At 43.4% G+C, this 22,742-nt stretch overlaps 2 protein-coding genes across 4 annotated transcripts; one reads left to right on the forward strand and one right to left on the reverse strand.

Annotated features, from left to right (window-relative positions):
- Positions 1-1,687: 1,687 nt before the first annotated feature.
- LOC147795900 (uncharacterized) lies at positions 1,688-14,351 on the forward strand. 3 transcript variants are annotated; one of them, XM_087130680.1, is made up of 3 exons: positions 1,688-2,152; positions 9,777-9,915; positions 11,516-14,351. In XM_087130680.1, the coding sequence occupies exons 1-3, from the start codon at positions 2,090-2,092 to the stop codon at positions 12,148-12,150; spliced, it is 837 nt and encodes a 278-aa protein (XP_086986806.1). In that variant the 5' UTR covers positions 1,688-2,089; the 3' UTR covers positions 12,151-14,351. The 3 variants fall into 3 exon arrangements, with proteins under 3 accessions (XP_086986806.1, XP_086986807.1, XP_086986808.1); XM_087130681.1 differs by having other exon boundaries at positions 9,804-9,915; XM_087130682.1 differs by lacking the exons at positions 1,688-2,152; positions 9,777-9,915 and adding an exon at positions 10,503-11,093.
- Positions 14,352-15,121: 770 nt separating this feature from the next.
- Positions 15,122-21,834, reverse strand: LOC147795901 (COMM domain-containing protein 9-like). Its single transcript, XM_087130683.1, has 7 exons — positions 21,722-21,834; positions 20,180-20,311; positions 19,727-19,811; positions 18,828-18,882; positions 18,210-18,244; positions 16,619-16,722; positions 15,122-15,576 (listed from the first exon to the last, which is right to left on the reverse strand). The coding sequence occupies exons 1-7, from the start codon at positions 21,764-21,766 to the stop codon at positions 15,436-15,438; spliced, it is 597 nt and encodes a 198-aa protein (XP_086986809.1). The 5' UTR covers positions 21,767-21,834; the 3' UTR covers positions 15,122-15,435.
- Between the last annotated feature and the right edge of the window lie 908 nt (positions 21,835-22,742).

Genomic DNA, 22,742 nt, shown 5'->3' on the forward strand with positions numbered 1-22,742 from the left:
ATCTTATTTAAGACCATTTTTCTCCTGAAACGTAGACTATAACTCTTTACATTACTTGGCTTTGGCGTATGAATAAATTCTATAAGGTGTGAGTCGGTATGTCAGAGGTGAGGGGTGACGTTAAACACAAAGCGTTTTGTTTATTGTACAAAAAATGGCTTGCCCCGCCCTCCCTAACCGGCGGCTTTCTATATCTTTCCCCCACTGCACTGCAAATCAACACCCTACACCTGGTAACATAAGACTCTGAGCAAAGGTGTTGGTCAGTGTTTCAATCATGAATTATATCTTCTTTTTCGCACGAGATTTTTCCATTTTAACAAGGTCAGTCCACGGGTTAGGAAATGGCTCGTCGAAGTTTTTTGTCTCCCGGTTATAACTCATTTGCGTCTGAGTCTTAATATGAGCTTAAATCAATTTGATTCGAGAGACATTCCTTTCCATACCTACCAACAATAAAATTTCGAATGTGCATGTATCGATGTACAGTTCCGCGCGACAACATACCTGTACCTATAAGGGCAAAGAGCGAACCATGGCACCTCCTTGGAAACAAAAGATTGTCCGGCGAAACAAAGTAAAGTACATGTAACTTTATTCATAAATAATAATGATTAGATTAAACGAGAAGTGACAGTGTGCCAGCTCGTCTGATAAAAAAATACAAGTAGCCTACGGATAATGGTATTCAGGAGAAAGAACTTACAGCTGACATATAAAGACAGGCAAACGGCCGAACTCACAGGTCAGACAGCAGATAGAGATTATATTTATTGTTTGTTGGTTATTTGAAAGGTAGACAGCATGAGCGCAAGGCCTATCGCCACAATTCCATGTGTACTTGAACACAAATCGGTTCATAAGTAACTAAATTTAAATGCAGGGCTTGGGCAATTTTGGGAGATAAGACTGCAGCATATTAGTACCAGGCTTAATTCCTGGTACCCTGCAAACTTGAAGGTGCAGCGGTGGGGGACGAGCCAGTGCAGGCCAGTGCATGAGCCGAAAACTGCTTGCGCCGGCCGGCCTAATCACAATTAAATTTTGTGTGCATTCAAATTTTCTACGAAATAGAGCATTTTATGGCCTGTGAATTTAAAGATTTGTAGAAAAGATAGGTTTAGGCAAGCAAAACGAAAACCAGCTTGTGTCTGAGCGAGGTTTTGAAGAAAACGGTCTATTTTTCGAGAAGTGTAGGCATCGATTTTTCAATGGCGAGGGGCTTCATGACCGCTCTACAGTCACCTAGTTTCTGTGGAAAAAAATATCTTCAAAGTCATCGGTTAATGAATGGTAATTCGAAAAGAAAATGAAAAATCATAAAACGGGCTTTAGCTTGATGTGTGTCTCGAACGCCTGACAAACTCATGAGTATTTTTCCTAATTTTTTGAAGTTCGGGTATTTATTACTGTTGGCTATAGCAGTTTATTCATGGCCTGCACCCGTGTGCTACGGAGCGCGCCCTCGGTCATCGGGTGGCAGTATTCTCTGTTATCCGACGGCTCGATAGGCGATAGTGAAAAACTAGATCCAAGGATGTTTAAATGATCCATACTCTTTCTAGTATAGGGTCATCATCGATCAAGCTGACTTGACTGGTTCTCCTGGGGTCCTGTTGCCCCACAAGCGAGGAAAAACCGGGAGCCAGGTACGCCCGGGACGTTTTCCCACGATCGAATGCTATTTTGAGCCTGTCCCATCCAAACAGATGTCGCTAGTCGCGTGACTGTGGTTCGCCCGAGAGTACTAAGGTCTGGTTATTATGGAATTTGCAGCAGCTGCAACACTGAAATCATTCCCTCTGCGTAGCTCTCACAGAGGAATATTCTGAATACGAAATGAACACTTTGCACGGCTGCCGATTAAATTAACTTATTTTTTCAATTCTGTTTTCGGCTTTATCATTACAATGGATCGTCCACTATAGTCGGCGCGCAGGGTACGTCATCATTAGAACGCAGTAGGCCTACAGAATCTGCATCTTTGGCGCGCGCATGTGGTAAAGCCATCTCTGGATTTCCTTTCTCATCGTGGGATTATGACCGGGATTTCGGAGTGATTTTAGACGAGGTGCCTTCTGCCTTTGCGATGATGTCGAGCACGTACGCTCCGACCCTTCTATCCAATCCTTTCGAAGCAACACCAGAAAAGGTAAGAATCGCCCGATTCGAGTTTAAGCTCACAGTCGTATCTAGTATCATCCGAGCTTAACACCCAGAATGATTTCCGTCCTGCATGTCATTCAAAAGAGTAGAGTGCTTTCTCATTTTTGTATGCTGTTTCACATCAGACTTCATTTTTATCCTCTCTCTATCGACAATTAATGCTTCCATTCAAAAAAAATCTAATAAAAGTTCCTAATGATGTGAAGTCTAGCCCATACGAATCCTTTCTTCTCCTTCCTGAATTGGAAATTATTTTTTTCCAGTCTACATTTCCTTTTCCCGTTATTTGCTTTCTTTCCTATCCCCTACAGACAAATCATCATATTTAACCTAACTCTGGCGGTTTCACTATTTCCTCCAATTCTACAGCGCGCTCAAACAGGCCTATGTGCATTTTTTTCCTGCATGTATAGGCTCTGCGTGAGCTAGCTAGGTGCGAAAACAATAAATCATACAATTCTTATTCTTTGATATTTTCTGTAAAGGCCTTGCGTTTCACAAAACACTGCATGTATCAATGATCTTTTTTGTTCATTGACGCTCAATTTAAACACTTCAACCAAAAGCCAGACAGGACATATGCTACATTGGACGCCATGACAACACAAATGCGAGTCTTCTATTTTCAAGGTAGTACATGTTCATGTACTATAAAGCAACAGTTGAGCTAATGATATAAATTTGCTGATAAAACGCTGATAATTACAGTGACACAGATAACCACACGTTCGTGGTGGTGGCGTCTGTTAACCTGCTGCAGTTGAATTCTAGTTTTTTTTGGGGGGGTTGGTTAAAAACGGAAAGCAGTAATTTTCGAAGACTCTATTTTCACGAAACACTAAATAGCCAGGCTGATGAAAGACCAAAATTTAGAACTGTTGATTTGCGTTTGAAACTGACTTAAGGAGCTTGGGATGAAGCCATGGCAGAGAAAAGTTTAGATTTGAGGAGAAACAAAACACATCACCATTCTGCACGTGGATATCCAGATTGCAAGACCTGCATGAAAGGGTGTATATTGTAACTGAATGAAAATACAATATTAAACTGTATGTTGAAAATGTACGAGTATTCAAACCTTTGCTAAATGCTTGAAAAATATTCACAAGAAGGTTTGCAACCTTTACACTTCAACCTACTCGGTACACAATTCTCAACCCAAAAAGCCAGATGTCAGTTTTACAATATTGACACGGCCAATGTTAAACGGTAAATGTTACAACTTCAATGTATTTTTAGATAGCGGTTGTGTCATGGACGTCATAATTGTGCAAATAATGACAGTTTTCTTTGTTAATTACGATATCGGTGGATAGTGATCTTGTAATTATGAATTCCCCTACCACACATGGTAATAGCTTAACAAATTATAAACCTGAGGTTTCACCTTTATCTGTATTTTTGTCACTTGAATATTATAGTAAGTATAGGGAGTACGCAAAATCTGGTACACTGTGTTATCTGATTGCATAGAAACGTAAAAATTTGAATTCCCCAGACTAAAGACACTGTTGCTCTACCACGTGATTCGGGAAAAGCTTTTGCATAGCGACCACCATCTCTGGAATGGACTGGTTAATTCCGTTGTGCCGTTCCTAGGCCTATCCATTGAGAACAGTGTATTGTTGCAAGGCGTCTCTTATGTAACTAAGCAAAAGCTTGCCCCAAAGTCACTATAGCAACAATGGTTTAAGAAAATTCAAGTTGTTATGTTCACGTCAATTTAAAGAACTCAGTGTACCAGATTTTATTCAAATTTAACTCGCAAATGGCTTATTGCATGTTGAATCATGGATATAATTCAGATACTGAGTAATCCAAAAATTCTATCATTTTCTAAATGTTGCATATACCAGCTTTGAAAGCGTACGGACCATAACAACCACGGCTATACGATCGAGTACCCAACTAAAAATAGTATCTGGTTCTGGTTATTGACTCTAGAACTCGAAAGTTTTTTTGCAAGCTCCAAATCAACTTTGCTTGAAACAAACCACTTTTTATCCATCAAGTGTCGATAACAAAAACAACATGAGATTACACATAATTACAATTGGGCCCAAAAGATGTTGGCTTGCTATAGTTTCAGGTTTTTCGCATGTGTATAGTTGATATTGTGCGGTACGCATGGGAGATTATGCAGGTACCCAGCGGTTCAACCATTGTGTCGAAGGAATGAATTGCAAATTGAAGGTCAAATAAAAATGAACTTTCGTACATGTTTACTTTGAATATACAGGTTGTCGTGATATAGCGAATATAATGTGTTAAAGTTTCTTCCCGAAAAGGTATAATATTTACCTTGTTAACTCAGTCCAGCATGTCTAAAATTCAGACTAAAGCAATAATGCCGCTCACGACCTGTTCGCTAATATGGAGTACATAATAGTACATCAACGTGTCTGGCTATGAACTCTACGTGATATTTCCATCTGCCCTCTCGGGGCAAAAATACTAAACATGTGTTTCCTGCGTTTTAATTACAAGCTAGGACGCTATAGCCCAGTTTAATAGTTGAACAATGTTACAGACATGTTCATTAAAAATAATGAAAGAATAAGGTTGCAAGATCGTAGGTATACGTGCATGCATTATAAAAACTTCACATTAGCATTACACTTCTCCTCACTAAGATGGGATCAAACTTCTTCCGTGCATGGCATCGTTGCGAAGCAAAGTCACGTCTGCCGCGCCGACTTGCGATCGTGAAGATTGTTGAGGGGAAAGTCAAGTTAGTAAAATTGATGGCGAGCAAAATGGATGTGGGCAGATAAACCGGTCTGCCTTGTTAATGGTAAACGGCGGGCGCAACTTGATTACCCTTGTACTATATCACAGACATGAAATGGGCAACTTGGGTGTCTTCTGACTTGGAACTAGGGCCTTGTAAGATGTGAATTACATGTCTGATATGGACAGAGAGGGGTGTATGTCGCAGTGTACAACGAACATTATGCATTCGAGAGATAGCAAATTCAATCCATTTTGTGTCCAGAAGTTGACACATTATTGTCACTACATTGCAAGGCAAAGAAAAAAGCAACACGCCACCTAGTTACAGTATGAAAGAAGGGATTTTGCGTCTCGAAACAGTTCCTGCCTTTTGTGAGTTAAATTTGAATAAAATCTGGTACACTGAGTTCTTTTAATCTACGTGAACTTAACGATTTGAAATCTGTATAGTAAAGACACTGTTGCTATACGTCATGATTCGGGGCAAGCTTTTTCTTAGTTACATATGAGACGCCTTGCACCAACACACAATTTTCAATGGATAAGAATGGCACAAAGGAACCAGTCCATTCCAGAGATGGTGGTTGCTATGCAAAAGCTTGCCCCGAATCACGAGGTATAGCAACAGTGTCTTTAGTCTGGGAAATTCGAATTGTTATATTTGTGTGCAATCAGATAACTCAGTGTACCAGATTTCATTCAAGTTTAACTCGCAAAAGGCTTGTTAGGCAAGATCAGTTGGTAGAAACTCATGAAATTATCTGGGCACAACACTAGACACAATTGAACGACATTTTGGTGAAGTGCATGTAAGAAGAGGGGACCTTGTGACAACTATCTGTTCCCTGCACGGAAAAAACTCACGTATGTCCCCAACTGATACAGACACACCATTTCGCTTTATAGTGTAAAATTCCCCTCAGATATAAATTCTACATCTTGAATTCTTCTCTGTGATTCATCTGCTGCCTTATTTTACTCTGGCGACAATTACTGTCATGGTTTGTATACAAGTTTCAAAGAGTGGTCACTGTTTTGAGGTATTTTTCTACCATTCTGCAGGATAATGCTATTCTTACAGTAACTACATGTACACAGCAGTGTGTAATGTTCACAGCTGTGCGTAGGCGATAAAGAGAGCAGGCCAGAAGTGATTGACGCGCAGTATTTGCACTGAAGGCACTGAGCAAACATGTTACTAAGAGAATAAATGCTGATATTGGATTCCGTGGGGGACTTACAGGATGGAATAGCCTGTTCATTATTTTGATGCATTTTATCCAACTGCGAGAATCCGGTTCGTAAGGGATTTCGTCACAAAGGCAGACGCGCCACGATTTCCAGGCTCCCATTGGACGATCGCTGAAGTCCGGTTCCATGGTTCACGTTAATGGCGATCATTGCCTGCAACTCAATGTGCGGTGCATGCGCAGTGGGCGTGGGTTACGAACCGGATAGCAACAGTTTCACTGATGAATGTTTTTTGCCCAGGAGAATCGACAAATTGTTTAAATGTCGGCACATTTTTATATAAAGTGCGGGCAGGATTTGAACCTTCTCGGGGAGACCCCATTTGATTTTGAGTCCAACACCTCCGACCTCTCGAGCCACCGCGATATGTTTACGATTGCAAATATTGTCAAAAAATGTGACAGTACGTGTTTGGGGCGCGGCAAAGTTAGACACGTAAAACATAATGACGTCACACTTTGTTTACATGTACGTGTCGTATGTGTCATGCGCGCGTGCCCTTTTACGGGGGGGCTTGATGGATTGCGTTCTATCCAACCATGTAAACAAAGCGATACGTCACATTTAATTTTGGATATTTTTTGCCCTGCCCGACGTGTATTTTAACACTGTATACTCAGTGTTGCCCCCGAAAGCCTGTGAAAAAAAATCAGAATCAGAGCAAAAATCCCAAATTAAATTAGGATCTCCTCGACACAAAAATCCATCCTGAGAAATAGCATTAGGTCATATGTTACAGGTCTATACGAATATTGCATTCTGGGGGGCTTATGGAATAAAATAATCTTTTCATTTCATGCATCATTCTCATTTAAGCTGTGTCGGAGCATTGGGCGACCTGAAATGGGTATGAAACATCAACAAGTATGGCGTCCTCCCATAGCAAAGTGTGTCGTAAATGTTGTTCACCAAATATAACGCCAGTTTCGGTATAGTGCTCAGTACATCAGTAGTCCGAGTACTTTACCGACAGTCACCCTTATTTTTGATAAATGACACTTATGATGCACTTTGCTGTGGGAGGACGCTATGTTTGTAGATGTTTGATACGAGACTTAGCTGGCGCAATCGGTCTATTCTCATACCATTGTTACAACAGTGTGATTGTATAACACGTGGCTTGGCTGCCAATTTCTAGCTTTAGTGGGCCACCGTGAAAAAGTATAGTGCCGAGGGTCCTGCGTTCAGTTAATTAATTGTTCTTCTCGCAGGATTTGAAAAACGAAGAAAAATGTGCATGAACCTGTGGGTTCCCGTCTGAGAACGTGGTTGGCGCCACCTTTCCCGGTGCGCAGTTGGGCGTACAGACTGATCCAGTCACTGTGCATTGTAGCAACCAAGACCTTTTCTTAGTTCCCTTGTAAGTTCCAAGAGTTTGCAACGTGTTGGCCAATCACAACGCGCGAAATTTGTTGACCCTTTCCAAACGCGCATTGGGTCGACAAATTTCGCGCATTGTGATTGGCCAACGTGTTGCAAACTCTTGGAGGCGCACTATTATGAAACGCCCGCGGACGGAATACCCCGCCAGTCTAAAAAAATTATTATTATTGAGCTAATATTGGGCAAGAAGTAACAGAATTAATTAGTGCATGATACATTGAAGTACACAAAACCCCGAACGAATTAAGCGAATGAAATCAATCGAAGCAATACCGAAGCAATTTCGGTTTGAATCCTTGGTAATGTCGCAGGAATTGTGCCAGATAATGCCCCCCCCCCGTTACTGAGATACCCGCCCACAAGGTTTCTCCACGAGTCTCCGCCCGAAGCGAAGTCAGTGGTAGTTTTAGACGATCCCTTACATGTCTCAGTCTCATGTATCCATATTCTCTACTTAATAAAAGTGGTACTGGAAACTTAACTCTGCGCCTGGTCATCAGATGCACGAACCATCGTTGCAAATTGCTGGACCATCACGAGCAGACGTGTTGCTAAAAATGAACGTCGAACTCTCGCAGGATGTGCTGTCAGAGAACGAGACTCTACGCAATCAGCAAATTGTGGAATGTGACATCGCCCCCCATTTATTTGGGCCCAAGTGTAATGCTTTCCTCCAGATGGAGGGAGAATCGAATTCAGACGTGACTGGTGCCCCGTTACAATTGTTCTATTGCACTGACATTCTACTCGAGACATGTAGCCACAGCTGCTACGGGACACCACTGACATTGAAAAAATTTAGAAGGTGCTAGTTCACACTGCTCTCATCGCAGTTAGCTTTGATGCTAACAACTGGCGGAAGACATTCGTTTAATCGAGGGAAAAAATGAATATGCCTTACACAAACCGGAAAATCACTGCATAGCGAAAAAAATTGTGAATTATTGCGTGCATCTGTGAGTGGAATTTGCAGGGTTGTGACAAAGATTCTCGATTGCAGCATGCGTGCCCCATCCGGGACACCGTATTCGTCGCCTCGGGCCAGTTTCCGTTGAGGCTTTTATGCATTGGTTGGACGTTATCACCAAGAGACGGCTGCAAGATTATCAGATTCCGCGGAACGAGTGTTCTGCGCCAAAAGCCGTAGGAGGGCCGTCCGGTAACCACGGACACACGAGCGAGCCGTCTCAGAGGAAATACGCTCCCGTTAAATCCACTCTTGGTCGTCCGAATGCGTTGACTTTTTAACTGACCGTTTCAACAACCTCTCCTCCCTTGCTAGTTCCCAATTGGCGTTGCCGCGGCAACGCTCTCCCATTGGCACGAGAAGAGGACTTTCCGGTGAAATCCCTGCTCATTCAACCCTCCACTTTTCCAAGCCGTGACCACTGACTAAAATGTCAAGATTTAGCGGAGCGTGAATCACTGACATGTCGTTAGTTTGGCTTTGGTGCGCCATCAGGCAGGTCGTTAAACACAAATTTATGAGGCAAGGACTGGAGACAATTTGAAAGATGCCATTTGCTGACGTCCCCAATTTTATTTTACGTTGGGGGAGTATCAAATTGAAAAGCAAAGTCATAAAGTGGCAAAGTGTGAAACAGGTATCACCCGCGGGACATTTCAATAAGCCTTAAATACTTGATGTGGGTAAAATTAATTTTACTACTGTGACAACTTTGACCAGAAATCGAATACGTGCAGCACATGTATATCTCTCGTTCAGTCTACACTGATACAGACTCCAATAACAAGACCCTAACGTGAATTTCATTACAGCTGCCCCGCTTCGTGAACACCTTTCCCCGCTGGAAATCTCCAGAGGGAATTTTTTTTTCATTTGCTTGATTTCCGCGCCAAACACGTCAACCACTCTTTCTCGATCCATTTTACAGTGCTATCGCCAACCCCCACGACCCTATACATACAAAAAAGCTAATTTTTCTGAGCTTGGATTGGAGAAATTTTGTGCGACCGGTGGTCTTAGTGGAAGTGCGCATGTGCCATGTACTACCCAGAAGACTTTGCATTTCCTTCACAGTATTTCGTATGAGATTAGACATAATTATATATAACGGGAACAAAAGGACTGGCCTGCAAGATGGCTGCCACGCAAACCCTCTATAGGCCGCCCTGTGGGACTAGTTTCATTCGTAAATTGGCGAAGGCCTTAACTGTGCTCTTGGTCCATTATAAACATCCTTGCAACACCCCTCCCTTTTTGTCATTTATCCCCATTTCAGCTGTTTTCCCATCTTGCACTCACTCAGGATAACGACGCAGGAGACAGCAGCAACGGGGACCTGCACAGAGACTCACGAGTAGGAGGTGACGTCAAAAAGGCCGGTGACGTCAAGCAGAGTAATAGCCACGAAGACGACGGTAATAGACTTCAACCCCCCCCCAAAAAAAATCTTTAACAACAAAGAAATCCAACACGTCGTCAAACAACTGACGCACTTAAGATCCCGGTTGCCAAGGACGAAAACATTATTTCTTTCAAAGCGTTCGCCAGAAGGGCTGCCGGGTGGCAGCGACAGACTTCTTTTCAGTGATGGGGTGTGTGTTCTATTAATCAAACAAGGTGCGGGAATGACAACACTCCCGCCTTGGAACACAGCAAAACAAGGCCAATTTACCAACGAACTGAAAGCAGTCGCTAATCCCAGACTATGGTATCACTTCCAAGAAGCTGATCTTTCTGACACGCGCGTAACATGTGACAAAAACAATGTCCCGAGCCCTCACAATAAGAATCCGACAGTCGTTTTTCTCTCTTCTTTTGAAATCCATCCAGCAAAATACCATCTCCGGACTTTACAGGGATAGACCCGACACAGACGTTTCAATTGTTTCTGGACACGCGTGCCTGATATACCGCTACACACAACGCGGGCAATTCACAATAGTGCGCCTCCAAGAGTTTGCAACACGTTGGCCAATCACAACGAGCGAAATTTGTCGACCATTTCCAAATGCGCATTGGGTCGACAGCTTTCTTGCATTGTGATTGGCCCACGCGTTGCAAACGCTTGGAGGCACACTATTGTGAAACGCCCGTATTCGTAGCTTGCCTTGTAAGGCTGGATGGCGGTGCGCTTTATGTCAACTGTGATTTGTGCTGTGGACGCGGTCCCAGATGAACAGCACAGGTCATAATGCTTGGCAGACGTTTAGTAAAAGCTACCAGAAAAGGGAAACAAACAGGTGGGAATAAACAACCAAACAGACAGCTGTTATAGATGCCATTGTTAAAACAGTCGTTCAAACTATTTGTTTCTTTGATTTCCGCTCATCTCCCAACATTAACCCCTGAGGAGAGGCAGTCGTGTGTGGCTAAAAGAAGAAGGGATCCCCTGCCTGGGGGAAAAAAAAACGTGACCGGCGGTTTGAAGTGCCGCTAATGGGGATTTCTCACTCATGCATGCGTACATGATGGATGATCCACCGGATATGGGGGGATTGGTATTCAGATGAGGGCCGGATGCACCTGGGGAAAGACGATACAGTAAGACGAAGGATGAAAACGGGATGGATACAGAAAGAAGAGTGGGAACACGGTGAGAGGCATTCCATGGCAGACAGAGGAAAAGCATAGGCCTACCTGTACTTATGACAGCTGCGCTAAAATACTCTGCGATCGTCGGATAAACTACGGTGGAGGCACTGAGTAGGCTCACTTATGATTAACATTTTGTTTAGTGGAAGAACTGGGCTGGATTGGAATTTGACCCTGCGATCTTGGAGCACGCGGCATTGCTATCGAGCCCTTTACCGGTGTCTCTAGCTTTGCTGAAAGTCGATGCCAATGCTATGGGTTTAGGCTGACTAGCACCCTTTGATCAAAGCATTGTGCAAAACTGCATTGTGCATGTAGTATTCTGGATTCGGAGATTGCAAGTTCATTCTAACACCAGTCGTTTTCATTTTTTTTCCAGCATTTAAATTTTCAACTTCAATTTTTTAACGCTATCCGGTATAGGCCTGGTTTCGGGTTCCCTGAGGTCGCCCATGCAGACCCGCGTGCGTCGCATCTCGGCTGAGCTGAGGCTGTCGGCCAGCTCCAACCTGGACAACATCAAGAGAGCGGGCAAGGGCCTCTCCTCCGGCCTGCATAACGTGGCCAACAAGCTGCCCCTCCCGGCAATGCCCAAGTCCCTCAGGAGGCGGAGCTGGCACTACGAGGAGGCGGAGGAGAACAGCCTGCTGGAACCGGACTCGCTGGCCCAAGAGGAAGACGGAGAGGACAAGATGGGCAAAGCCAAGAGCAAGTCGTCCGAGAGCTTAATGAGGAAGGCGACCAAGGAAGACGGGGACGTCACCCGCGGTGGAAGCGGGGACCGGGACCGGACGGGGAAGTCGTTCCTGGTGAGGAAGTGGGAGGCGCGGAAGAACAAGGACCAGGAGAGCAAAGCCGACGACAAGAAAGACGACAGCAGTCCTGGAGAGGTGCCGGAGACCAGTAACCAAGGCACCGAGGCCCTCTCTGTGGAGTCTATTCCGATTGCTTTTGAGCCGTTGACGCTTGGACAACGCCCTACCACACCTACAGTCACTATAAGCTTTGATGAAGATCCTCCTCCGAAGAAGAATTCAAACAACCCATTTCTGGACTGAGAGATGTGGCTGGAGTGGCTTCTTGAAAATTTGCCTTGGACGCTATCATTACTTTTGTTTTACAGTCCATGAACAGAGAAGTTGGAACCTTTCATTCCAGTCGGACCATTTGGGACTTAGACCTGTATGCGAAACTGGTCAGCGCACGGCTATGCCAGTCGATCTGCACGACGAAGCTGATTTTTTTTCTGAGCCAGTTAAACTTAAGCCGAGTCCGCAGAGTTTTGACGTGTCTGAAGTTTTGCCAAGCGTGCCGGGCGACATTTCTACCAAGCCAGTTAGACCGGTCAAGATTATTGAGTCACATCAAACAGTTGTAAATTAGTCGAGCAAGATGGATCATGGCCAACTGATTTCATAGACTCACCAGGTTGGGCTTTATGACTTTATGTGACTGCCAAGTCAGTTTTGTATTGGCTGATCTAATTGGACCATGGCTAAGCGAATTGATCCTGGACTTATTAATCCAAGATGGAGAGACTTTGTGAAATAACCCCAGAGGCCCAAAAAGTTAGTGCTCCAGCGCTTTTGTCAGAAACCGCACAAGTGATGACGCAAATGCTACTGAGTGGTGACATGAATGAAGCATGACAGAACAAACATTTTTTTCTAAGTTAAAAAGATTCCGTTCGGCTGCTATCTGGCCCTTGTCAACTCAATTTGGGCCCCTCTGCTGATGTCACCGGAAACTGTCAGCAAGGAACAAAAGGCCAAAAAAAAAAAAAAAAGAAAAGAAAACCTCTCATTTTGCAACTGCGGAACTTTCGATGTACACGTACACGCTCCCGACAGGTTGAAGTGGAGTGAATGATTAATGCTCACTCACATGGCGAAATTGAGATGATTCACCGTGGAATTTGCACCACTCTAACGCGCAGATGTAATCTCTCAAACATTCTCTGAGGATGCATCTATAGTGCGCCAAACAGCATTTATTGAACAAACATCGTGTTCACAGAACAAATTAGCAAGGGAGATTTGGTCGCCTTAATACATTAAATGTAACTTTTATTACAAATTTCTAACGACTGTTGACACTGCTTGTTGGTGCTGGGTTTTCATAAGACTAGCCTTGCTTTGAAAATGCACAAATATATCTAACATTGTGAAAATATATTCTTTGATTTTGTTGAACCAATAGTTCTTGATTCGCTTTATAAAGTTAGACTAAAGAGAGATTTGACGATCGATCTTGGAAAACCAAACGGATGAAACAATCATCCACGAAGAATATATATAATTTTTTAAAAGTGATATCAAGTATTCCTTTGCTTAAATGTGTTGCCTTGAAATTCCACTTAACATAATTCTACGGAGCTAAGAAGTTCTATAAAAGATTAATACATGTATATCACCACTCTGACCTTTGATGTACGTCGGTGTCAGTGGTGCAATCTTTACATCTCTCAAATTTCATTAGGGGCAACTGAGCAATGACAGGCCATATCAAATCAATCGGCTGTGGCTAGCAACAACACTAAGGTGTATGAGAAGTGGCTGCAGCTGCCAGTAATAGTGGCTCCAGCGGGTACATGTGTTGTTTCCAGCCAAGCCGTAACTTTTGGACAAGGCCTCTAATAACCAGGGTCCATGGTATACTGCGGTTTCAAATTCTGACACCACTTTCTGTGAAAGGTACTTGGAATATACACTGCCAAAATCAAATCTACTTTTCAAGTCTGATGTTGATGATTCAAATATGTACAAGCATTAAAGGTATTTTTGCTTTGATTTGGCTTACTGGTTCGTTATTAATCATTAAATATATATACCACAGTAGAAACCTAAGAATTTGTCATTCAATTTATTTTAAACTGGACAACGAAAATCCATTCCTATTAGATGTGCATCCTGTTACCATCGAAATATCTATACGCGGAATGCAGAATGGAATTGGAGGTCACAAATTTTAATCGCCCCGTTTTACAAGCTTTGGTGGACCCAAAAGTGCACAGTTTATTGCAGATGAATTTTAATTTTTGTAATTTGGCCACGAATAAAGTATTTCAGCCATTACCACTAACAACGTGGGATCGAAATACAGTTTTCAATGCTGGGGAGAAATTTACAGAGCGATGGAAGCTTGAGGTTGTCCCAGCTTTTTAAGTCGACATTTCCAAACTCCTTATCTTCTGTAGAAAAACCAACCCAAGTGCTACCCGGTGTGACGGTCTAAGCTGTCTCCCAGTCTCAGCGGTCCCCCTTACCACATTATATGGTAAAATACGTCATGCCATCTCTGGGCACAACGGGGAAGTCGTCCGTTTAATGTCCAGCTATTCAGGGGGACCGCCACACTGGAACAGCTATAGTTGGCCCCAAAAAAGAAACCGATGACTTGGTATTTAGTGAATTCCTAGAGTTAGTCATCGACAGTGTTGTAGTCGAGACCTCTTAAGACCACCACAAGGCTCCAAAAGACCATCATAAGAACCTCACAAGACCTCCGGTCTGGATTCAAGTCAGAAGATATTTGATTAATCTCTACCAAAAGCATTTCTCTGCCATTGTTCAACCTCTTAAACAGCCCTGTGATGGTATTTTGAGTTACTTACCCGTGACAGTGTGTCTTGTCTTATGATGGTCTCAGCCATCACAAATTATCCATTCTGAAGACAAACGCTATCCCAATAAAATATGTCAAGGGCTTCCCGTGGTTACTGTTCATCCTATTGTGCAGGCTGTGAATTGGCTCATCGCTGGCTTCTGATTTGACTTGAAAGTTGGCTTGTGATTCGACCTGTCACTACCTCATAATTTGACCAGTGATACCAAAGACTGCCTGTTAATCAAGTATGTCCAAAATTGTATCAACCCAAATAAATCAAGGTCGTGCACTTTCAGTAGAATTGTCAGATTTCTGCAAATGGTAAGATGACGTCAGTGCATTCAGATAATCCCAAATGGTGATTCAACGAGACGGTGTGCTCCCCAACTTGTTTGCAAGAGGAAAAATCACGCACAAAAGCAATGTTATCTCGGCCTTTATTTCAGCAGAAATGTTGAAGAAAGAGGCATGGTAAAAGTTACATTTCTTCTACGATTCTTTGTGTACAGAACCTGCACACAATAACAACGAGCAGAGGTTTCCCCAATGTTGTGTTCAAGTCCATCACAAGTCCCTGTAATTCCATCACAAGTCCATCACAAAGTCATTCTGTCTTAAGCCAATTCACAAGCTATTCAAATGAGCTGTGACAAAAGCATTCTTCGTCGAGGATTTAAAGGCTAGATTGCTTTTACTTTTATGGATACTTTCATAAAATGACTTGTAAAGACTCCTCGTCATTTCTGCGCGACCGAGTTTAACTGGTCGCGGATTTTCCCTAAGCCGTCCAGCATGGTGTCTAGTGTCTCCTTGCTGAGCTCCACGTTCATAGTGGATGTTTCTGGAGCTGTGTCAACTCTTGTTGGATTCTCCTGAACCTGTAAATGGAAGAAGTCAATCATCACATCGGACAAACCACACATCCAACTGGAAGGTCAAAAAATAAACTCCAAGCGTCACAAGAGAATGGGCACTGTTTCTGAATTTTCCATTCCATGCCCGTGAAGTGAGGAAAGAGAAGCCTGATTTTGCAACTTTGGTTTTATTAGACTTATGATCAGCATTCTATTGCCGACACAATCAGCTTTTTTGTTAGTAAAACATGGGCTTCAATAATCCTTTTGCGACTTAAATTTGAATAAAATCTGGTACACTGGGTTCCTTAAATTCATGTGAACATAACACTTTGAATTCTCCATCGTAAAACACTGTTGCTATACCTCGTGATTCGGGGCAAACTTTTTCTTAGTTAAATAAGAGGCGCCTTGCACATACACCAACACACTTTTTAATGGATAAGAAGGAGACAAAGGAACCAGTCCATTCCAGAGATGGTGGTCGCTATGCAAAAGCTTGCCCCAAATCACAAGGTATAGTAACAGTGTCTTCAGTCTGGGGAATTCAAATTGTTACGTTTATGTGCAATCAGATAACTCAGTGTACCAGATTTTATTCAAATTGAACTTGCAAATAGCTTATTCCTTGTGGTCTTTTCTTGAATATGCCACTTTGTGCACCGAAAAAAATCACAATTTAATTCGAAATTCAGACTTTCTGCCTAAACATGTCCAAACCTTTTATGGTGGTGCCGGACCTTGTTTTTCTCTCAGATGCATCTCACAAAATGAGCCATAAATTATCTGTGTTGATACTGAAGCTTGCAAGTTTGCAAGAAATCATGCCCCCTCTAAATTTTGTAGGGTTTTGATATATTCGGGACTAGGACCCTTACTGCAACAAGCTGATTTGGTATTTCAATAAGGCAAAGTCAAACCAGCCCAAGTTTGTTCTGTGAGCCTGAATTGGTGTACGGCTGCACTGGCCACCATGTCTGATTCCTTCGTCGTGTCAGCACACCAAAAATTACATCAATCTTCTGCAGACTTCTCAGCATGATGTGCATGATGTGCAAATGCTGACCTTGAGTTGAAGTACACATGTGGGCACAGACATCCTGGCCAGTGTGTCCGAGGACGTCTTGATGTCAACCCTCCAGTCAAAATCCACAAGACGCGGCAAGGATACTGGGACAGACAAAAACATCGCACAGAGACTAGTCAACCAAATCCATGCCGGAAACTATGGTCACTGTTTAGGTACAGAAGCCATTAGCCTGAGCACGCCACGATAGACTGCAGACCTGACTATATTCTCTAAGGACATGTAATGGGATTTCATTGATTGCTATGTCCTTTAGTATTCTGATGCTACCTTCCCAATATAAATCCGGCCTGCCTTGCATTCAAGCACAAACAGACCAAGGCTGGTAAGGTATGATCTGACAAGGGATAAACTGGGTGCAGAATCTGAACATAAGTGGCACAACCTGGGATATACTGGTTGCAGGATCTGAAGGTGTGTGGAACAAGTTAACTTTGGATATCCCGGGCGCAGGACCTTGAAGTGTGTGCCACGACCTGTGAAGGCTGTGAAGGTATAATATGGCCAGAGATATCTTGGTGTGGAATCTGAGCATGTGTGGCACAATATGGAAATTCCTAAGTCAGGACTTAAAGGTGTGTGACACAACCTGGGATATCCTGGATGAAGGACCTCAAGGTGTCTGGCAAAACCTGGGCTGTCCTGGGTGCAGGATCTGAGAGTGTGCGGCACAACCTGGGATATCCTGGGTGCAGGACCTGCAGCTGTGAGGCACAGCCTGGGATATCCTGGGTGCAGGACCTGCAGCTGTGAGGCACAACCTGGGATATCCTGCATGCCGGACCTGCAGCTGTGAGGCACAACCTGGGATATCCTGGGTGCAGGACCTGCAGCTGCGAGGCACAGCCTGGGATATCCTGGGTGCAGGACCTGCAGCTGTGAGGCACAGCCTGGGATATCCTGGGTGCAGGACCTGCAGCTGTGAGGCACAGCCTGGGATATCCTGGGTGCTGGTTTTGAAGGTGTGTGGCACAGCCTGGCATATCCTGGGTGCAGGATCTGAGGGTATGTGGCACGATCTGGGATATGCTGGGTAAAGGACCTGCAGGTGAGAGGCACAACCTGGGATGCTACAGGTGCAGGACCTGAGAGAGTGTGCCCAACCTGTGACGGCTGTGAAGGTGTTAGTATACCAGGGATATCCTGGGTGCAGAATCTGAAAGTGTGTGACACAACCTAACAAATCCTGGGGGTGGGATCTGAGGGTACGTGGCACAATCTGAGATATCCTGAATGCAGGATCTGAAAGTGTATGACCCAACCCCGGATATCTTGAGTTCAGGATCTGGGGGTATGTGACACAACCTGTGACATCCCGTGTGCAGGATTTGACAGTGTGTGACACAACCTGGGATAGCCTGGGAGCAGGGCCTGAAGGTGTGTGAAACAACCTGGGATATCTTGAGTTCAGGATCTGGGGGTATGTGACACAACCTGTGACATCCAATGTCCAGGATCTGACAGTAGGATGTGACACAACCTGGGATATCCTGGGTTCATGATCTGAAGGTGTGTGATAAGCCAATATATATCACAGAAAGTAGAACTCACTAAATGATGGGAAACTCACTTTGGCTATTGACAGATCTGTTTCTCCACGTTGTCCTGCAGATAAAGAAATATACTGTATCATTTCAAAAAGACAGCCAAATTCAGAAGTCATCCAACAAATGACCTTTTTGGTCAAACATGCGGGTAATGAACAAAACAAACATACCAAAACAACAGATTGATCCATGTAAATGTCATTTATGTGGCAGTGCAATCGCATCACGCTCACATGCATTTTGACAAGTTACAACACCCTAACAGTCTCAAGGGCAGTGAAGATGAGCGTGCCACCAGGGCCAAATTTCATGGTGCTGCTTACCGTAGAATTCTGCGCTTACAATCTCCATTCTGCACTAACCGCGCAAGCAGAAAAATTCTGCTCACAAGCCAAATATCCTCGCTAACCCATGAATATGATCGCGATAAGCACAGAATTTCATGCTATGGTAAGCGCTGATATTTCCCTTGCGATAAGCAGCCTTGTGAAATTGGGCCCCTGTACCCAAATGTGGAATCGATGGCTTCTAATTCTGGTGGCTGGATGGGTCTGTAGGACTTGTCTCATCTTCAGGAGAAAGAGGACTGGAGAGTCCAAACCCGATGGAGTTTTTGGGTGACAAATTTAATTTTCACTCACAAATTTTCGGCAAAGATTCTGGTGAGGAGGTCCTTCAGATTCTTGTGGAAGTCACCTGGATGCAGATGTGGGGAAAATTAATATCTTCACCAGATCTTTGACAGGAAGCCACAATACATCAGAAGGTGAACTCTCAAAAGCTGATTGTAACTTTGAACAAACTAGGAATGCTCAAAGAGAAATTGAGCAAGAGTTTCTTCAGCAAAGTTTTCACTTGATTAGATCAGGTCCCACACATCTGTTCCTTCTTGTAAACATGTGACACACGTTAGGGGAAATATTCACTTACTGGATATCTCTGTACTTTTGTTAAGCTTATTTAAGTTTCCACAATTAGTTGCAGTCTTAACTTTGAGTAGCCTACAGCCTAAGTACAAATCTTGCCAAATTTTCCATCTTGCCCACAGCACAGACCCCTTGTTTCTCCCTATACAAACATGTGTACTGCAGAGACCACACACTGGCTCAGTACTAGAAGGTCCTTAAAGCAATGTAAATTCTTGGCAAATACTCCAAGGGCCATATTCTGATCTTGCAAGAAGTATTTAACTGAAATAGAACATGTTCCAGAGGATTTTATTTGTCCAACAAATTTTGTGAGGTCAACATACTGTGCTAAAATTTCACCAAATCCTCTAGCTCGATTTCATGTCAAAAGCAATGTTTTCAATATAGATCCTTTACTGCAAGTTTTACTAAGGACCTCTTTGGATTGACACATCAAGTAGTCTTCCAGCCCCAGGTGAAAACCTATATGAGAAGTGATCACTTTGGACCCACAGTGTGGATGGTATAAGAAGTAGAACAACTCTACTAAGTATTACAGATAAAAGAAAATTGCTGCATACAATGTCCATTGAAACACATTTACTACACTGGCACATGTATGTCAGACTTACTTGGGAAGACAGCTTGGACAGAGGTAGCATCTGTACAGCCAATGTAGAGTACATTCCGGATGAGATTACCGAGGGACCGTAACAACTGATTTTCAAAGAAGCAAAATAAGAGGAACAGATGAACTTGGATAAGTTGAACATGGAAAAGACGAACAAGATGGAAGTTTAACCCTTAACCTCCCATATCCTTCATGGTTTCTAAATGATTTTGTAGGATTGAGGAAAATCCAGCAAAATGAAGGCTGCTCTACAGTACACGGGGCTTAATGTCCCTTTGAAGATTGAGGTACAAAAGTGTGCCACTGGATCCCAGTAAAATGGCAGATTTGGGCAAATTTAAGAAGATTCCAGTAGAAAACAATACACAAGATGAAACCCTAAGGGACTACACAAGCATGGCTTCAGATGTGGACGTGGAGCTGTGAGACATCCGAGCCCTGGTCAGCTCAGTACCTTGCTAGCTTCACCCTCACTGGCAGTCAGCCCCTCGGCGACCTTGTGCACAACCTCGGCCGGTGGCTGGATCAGATCTCTGTAAAGGAATGCCTGATTGCACAGCCGCAACACCAATTCCTTGGAGCTCGCCTGGAGTAGAGATTCCAAAATGTCACAATCAGTCATCACAGTCAGTACATGTACATGTGCTGGGAATGGAAGCCATATAACCTCTAGCCTGCCGAAATTTTTGCATAAATATCACTTAAAATGAAACAGTGCTGAAGCATTGTAAGACAGATGACAAGACTACAGGTTGTGAGAAAGCCCCAAATAAAATTAAATTACCACCGACAAGGTGGAATCCAAACTTATGGCCTATATCTAAATGTTTCTTGTGACATGCTCTCCAAGATCAAGTCAAAAAGAAAACAGAACATGCAGAAAAGAACAGGTGACTGTAGGTCAACTCGCCCCCTGGCCAACTCGCCCCTTACCAACTCACCCCCTGACCGATTCGACCCCTGGCCGACTCGCTCCTTGCCAACTCGCCCCCCTGGCCAACTCGCCCCCCTAAGTTTGCCAAGCACGTATGGCCGGCTTATTCACCATTTAATTAAAAATAACGGAGATGGAATCGGTGATTGCTGCCCGTAAATTTAGGTTCTGGGGTTTGTAGCGGGCACTCAAAGTTGAAAATTATGAAAGTTATACTGTTTAAAGTTTGCTGGATGTTTACTTTCTGTGGAATTTGGGGTAAACATTATTTTTTAGATATTGGTAAAACTAATTCAGTATTATCGTGTGTATGGGCCATCTGCGTCACTTCTGCGGACCTCAGTCACATACCCAAATATTAATGGGACTGAGGGTTGAAGTTGCTGAACCTGAGGTTATATAACGTCTGATGTACAAAAAACCTAATCAGACAGTCAACGTGGGAAGCGCTAAGACGTTTGAATAAATAAGTGATTAGTGGTGATGTCCAAATATCCATCACCATCCGTGAGTCGTTCTTGTCGCATCGTTGGTTAGAACCATTCAGTTTTTTTTACACATTGGGCCGGCCATACTTGTTTGACATTCCCAGGGGGCGAGTCGGTCAGGGAGCGAGTTGGCCAGGGGGCGAGTTGGTAAGGGGTGAGTTGGTCAGGGGGCGAGTTGACCTGACACTGAATAGGCCAAGGGCTAGTTGAAAAATGTATGAGTCTCCCTAGAGCCTAGGCGACTATGAATGAGTATGATAAGCTGGTAAGCCTCATTGCTAATCTAGCATGAGTGATTTTGGACAATTGTGGGAAGGAAAAAGGAGCAAACATTTCCCCCCTTTTCTTCCCCAACTGCCTTTCTACCATCAGACCACTGAGCAAAATCACCCATGATACGCGGTACGCGTGCGGTCATGGTGGCGGTCGACGGTCAGGTGACGGGTGATGTCGGCCGCGCCAACCATGCTAGGCCTAGGCCCTAATTCTTTCCGCAGTTTCAATTACTCTGTTATACGTCGATGGAATCAAACTTAGAAATACATCCAACAAAGGGTTATTTCCCAAAGCTCACCTTCAGAAGTACATTTAAGCTGTCGTAATCCACTACTTCGGTCATTTTTAAGAAGTTTATGACACACTTTATCTCTGTACCGTAATTCAGTTCACACCTATCCACTGTACATTGCCCAGACGTACAACCTAATAGTGGATCCTTTAAAAAATACCCACTTGGGTATCTGACTAATCACTGCGTGAATAGAGGGCGCTCTATCGGTGACATAAGCTCATGCATTGACTGGGGCTTTTATGTCTTAAAATTAATTTAAAATAATAATGAAAAAGATCTGAAAATGGGGGGGGGGGAATTGGCCGGCTGGATATGGTGTTAATTTGAATTAATTGTAGTGTGCAACTCACAGCTGGGAAAAGAATTTGGTTACATATTATAACATCACACCTGTTCAAAATTCATCTACTTTCTGAAGACAGACAGAAAAGCTGTTTGATTAGATGCCTCTCTAACCAGAATTGAGTGATCACGGTTCCAGTTGGAGCTGTTCAATTATCTATCCAGATCCAGATCCATGATACCCGTGACCGAAAAAAATCACGGCTTAAGTCAGTGTGATATTTTCAAGGAAGAAACTCAAAAGATCACCAATAGATTGAAGAGTTTCGTCGCAAAACGCTAGGTCCACCATTTTTGAAAAATATGAGTTAGGATTACCAATATTGTACAGAAAATATCTGCTATGTGTATTTTTGGAGATATCATAGAATGTAGGGGGCCTACATTTCCTTATTTTTCTTCATGATAGGAGACTAATCGTGCATTATCTCAAAATAAATAAAATGGATATATTTTGCATTGAAACTCTTCACTTGTTTCTCATTCCTTAATTTATTCATGTAACGGAGGGCATGAACACGAATATAAATGCAGGGGTTAACTAGTTGTAAATCCGGGTTCTGATTGTCATTAAAGAGGATAAAATATGATGCTCGAAATTTAAAGTTAGGGCCCCATGGACACTTTTACTATGTAGGGCTCGTGAGGCCAAAGCATGGCTCCAAGCTGGACCAAGAGGTGG

The sequence above is a fragment of the Acanthaster planci genome, linkage group LG20 (assembly GCF_054643075.1).
Source record: "Acanthaster planci isolate LZ-2023a linkage group LG20, COTS_SCS, whole genome shotgun sequence".
NCBI classification, from domain to species: domain Eukaryota; kingdom Metazoa; phylum Echinodermata; class Asteroidea; order Valvatida; family Acanthasteridae; genus Acanthaster; species Acanthaster planci.

Coding starts and splice junctions, on each gene's coding strand:
- LOC147795900 (XM_087130680.1), top strand. CDS start 2,090: ATGATGTCGAGCACGTACGCTCCGACCCTTCTATCCAATCCTTTCGAA. Junction 2,153..9,776: donor TCGAAGCAACACCAGAAAAG/GTAAGAATCGCC, acceptor TCCCCATTTCAG/CTGTTTTCCCATCTTGCACT. Junction 9,916..11,515: donor TAATAGCCACGAAGACGACG/GTAATAGACTTC, acceptor TATCCGGTATAG/GCCTGGTTTCGGGTTCCCTG.
- LOC147795901 (XM_087130683.1), bottom strand. CDS start 21,766: ATGACCGAAGTAGTGGATTACGACAGCTTAAATGTACTTCTGAAG. Junction 19,812..20,179: donor GTGAGGGTGAAGCTAGCAAG/GTACTGAGCTGA, acceptor TTTGAAAATCAG/TTGTTACGGTCCCTCGGTAA. Junction 18,245..18,827: donor AGAATCTTTGCCGAAAATTT/GTGAGTGAAAAT, acceptor CTTTATCTGCAG/GACAACGTGGAGAAACAGAT.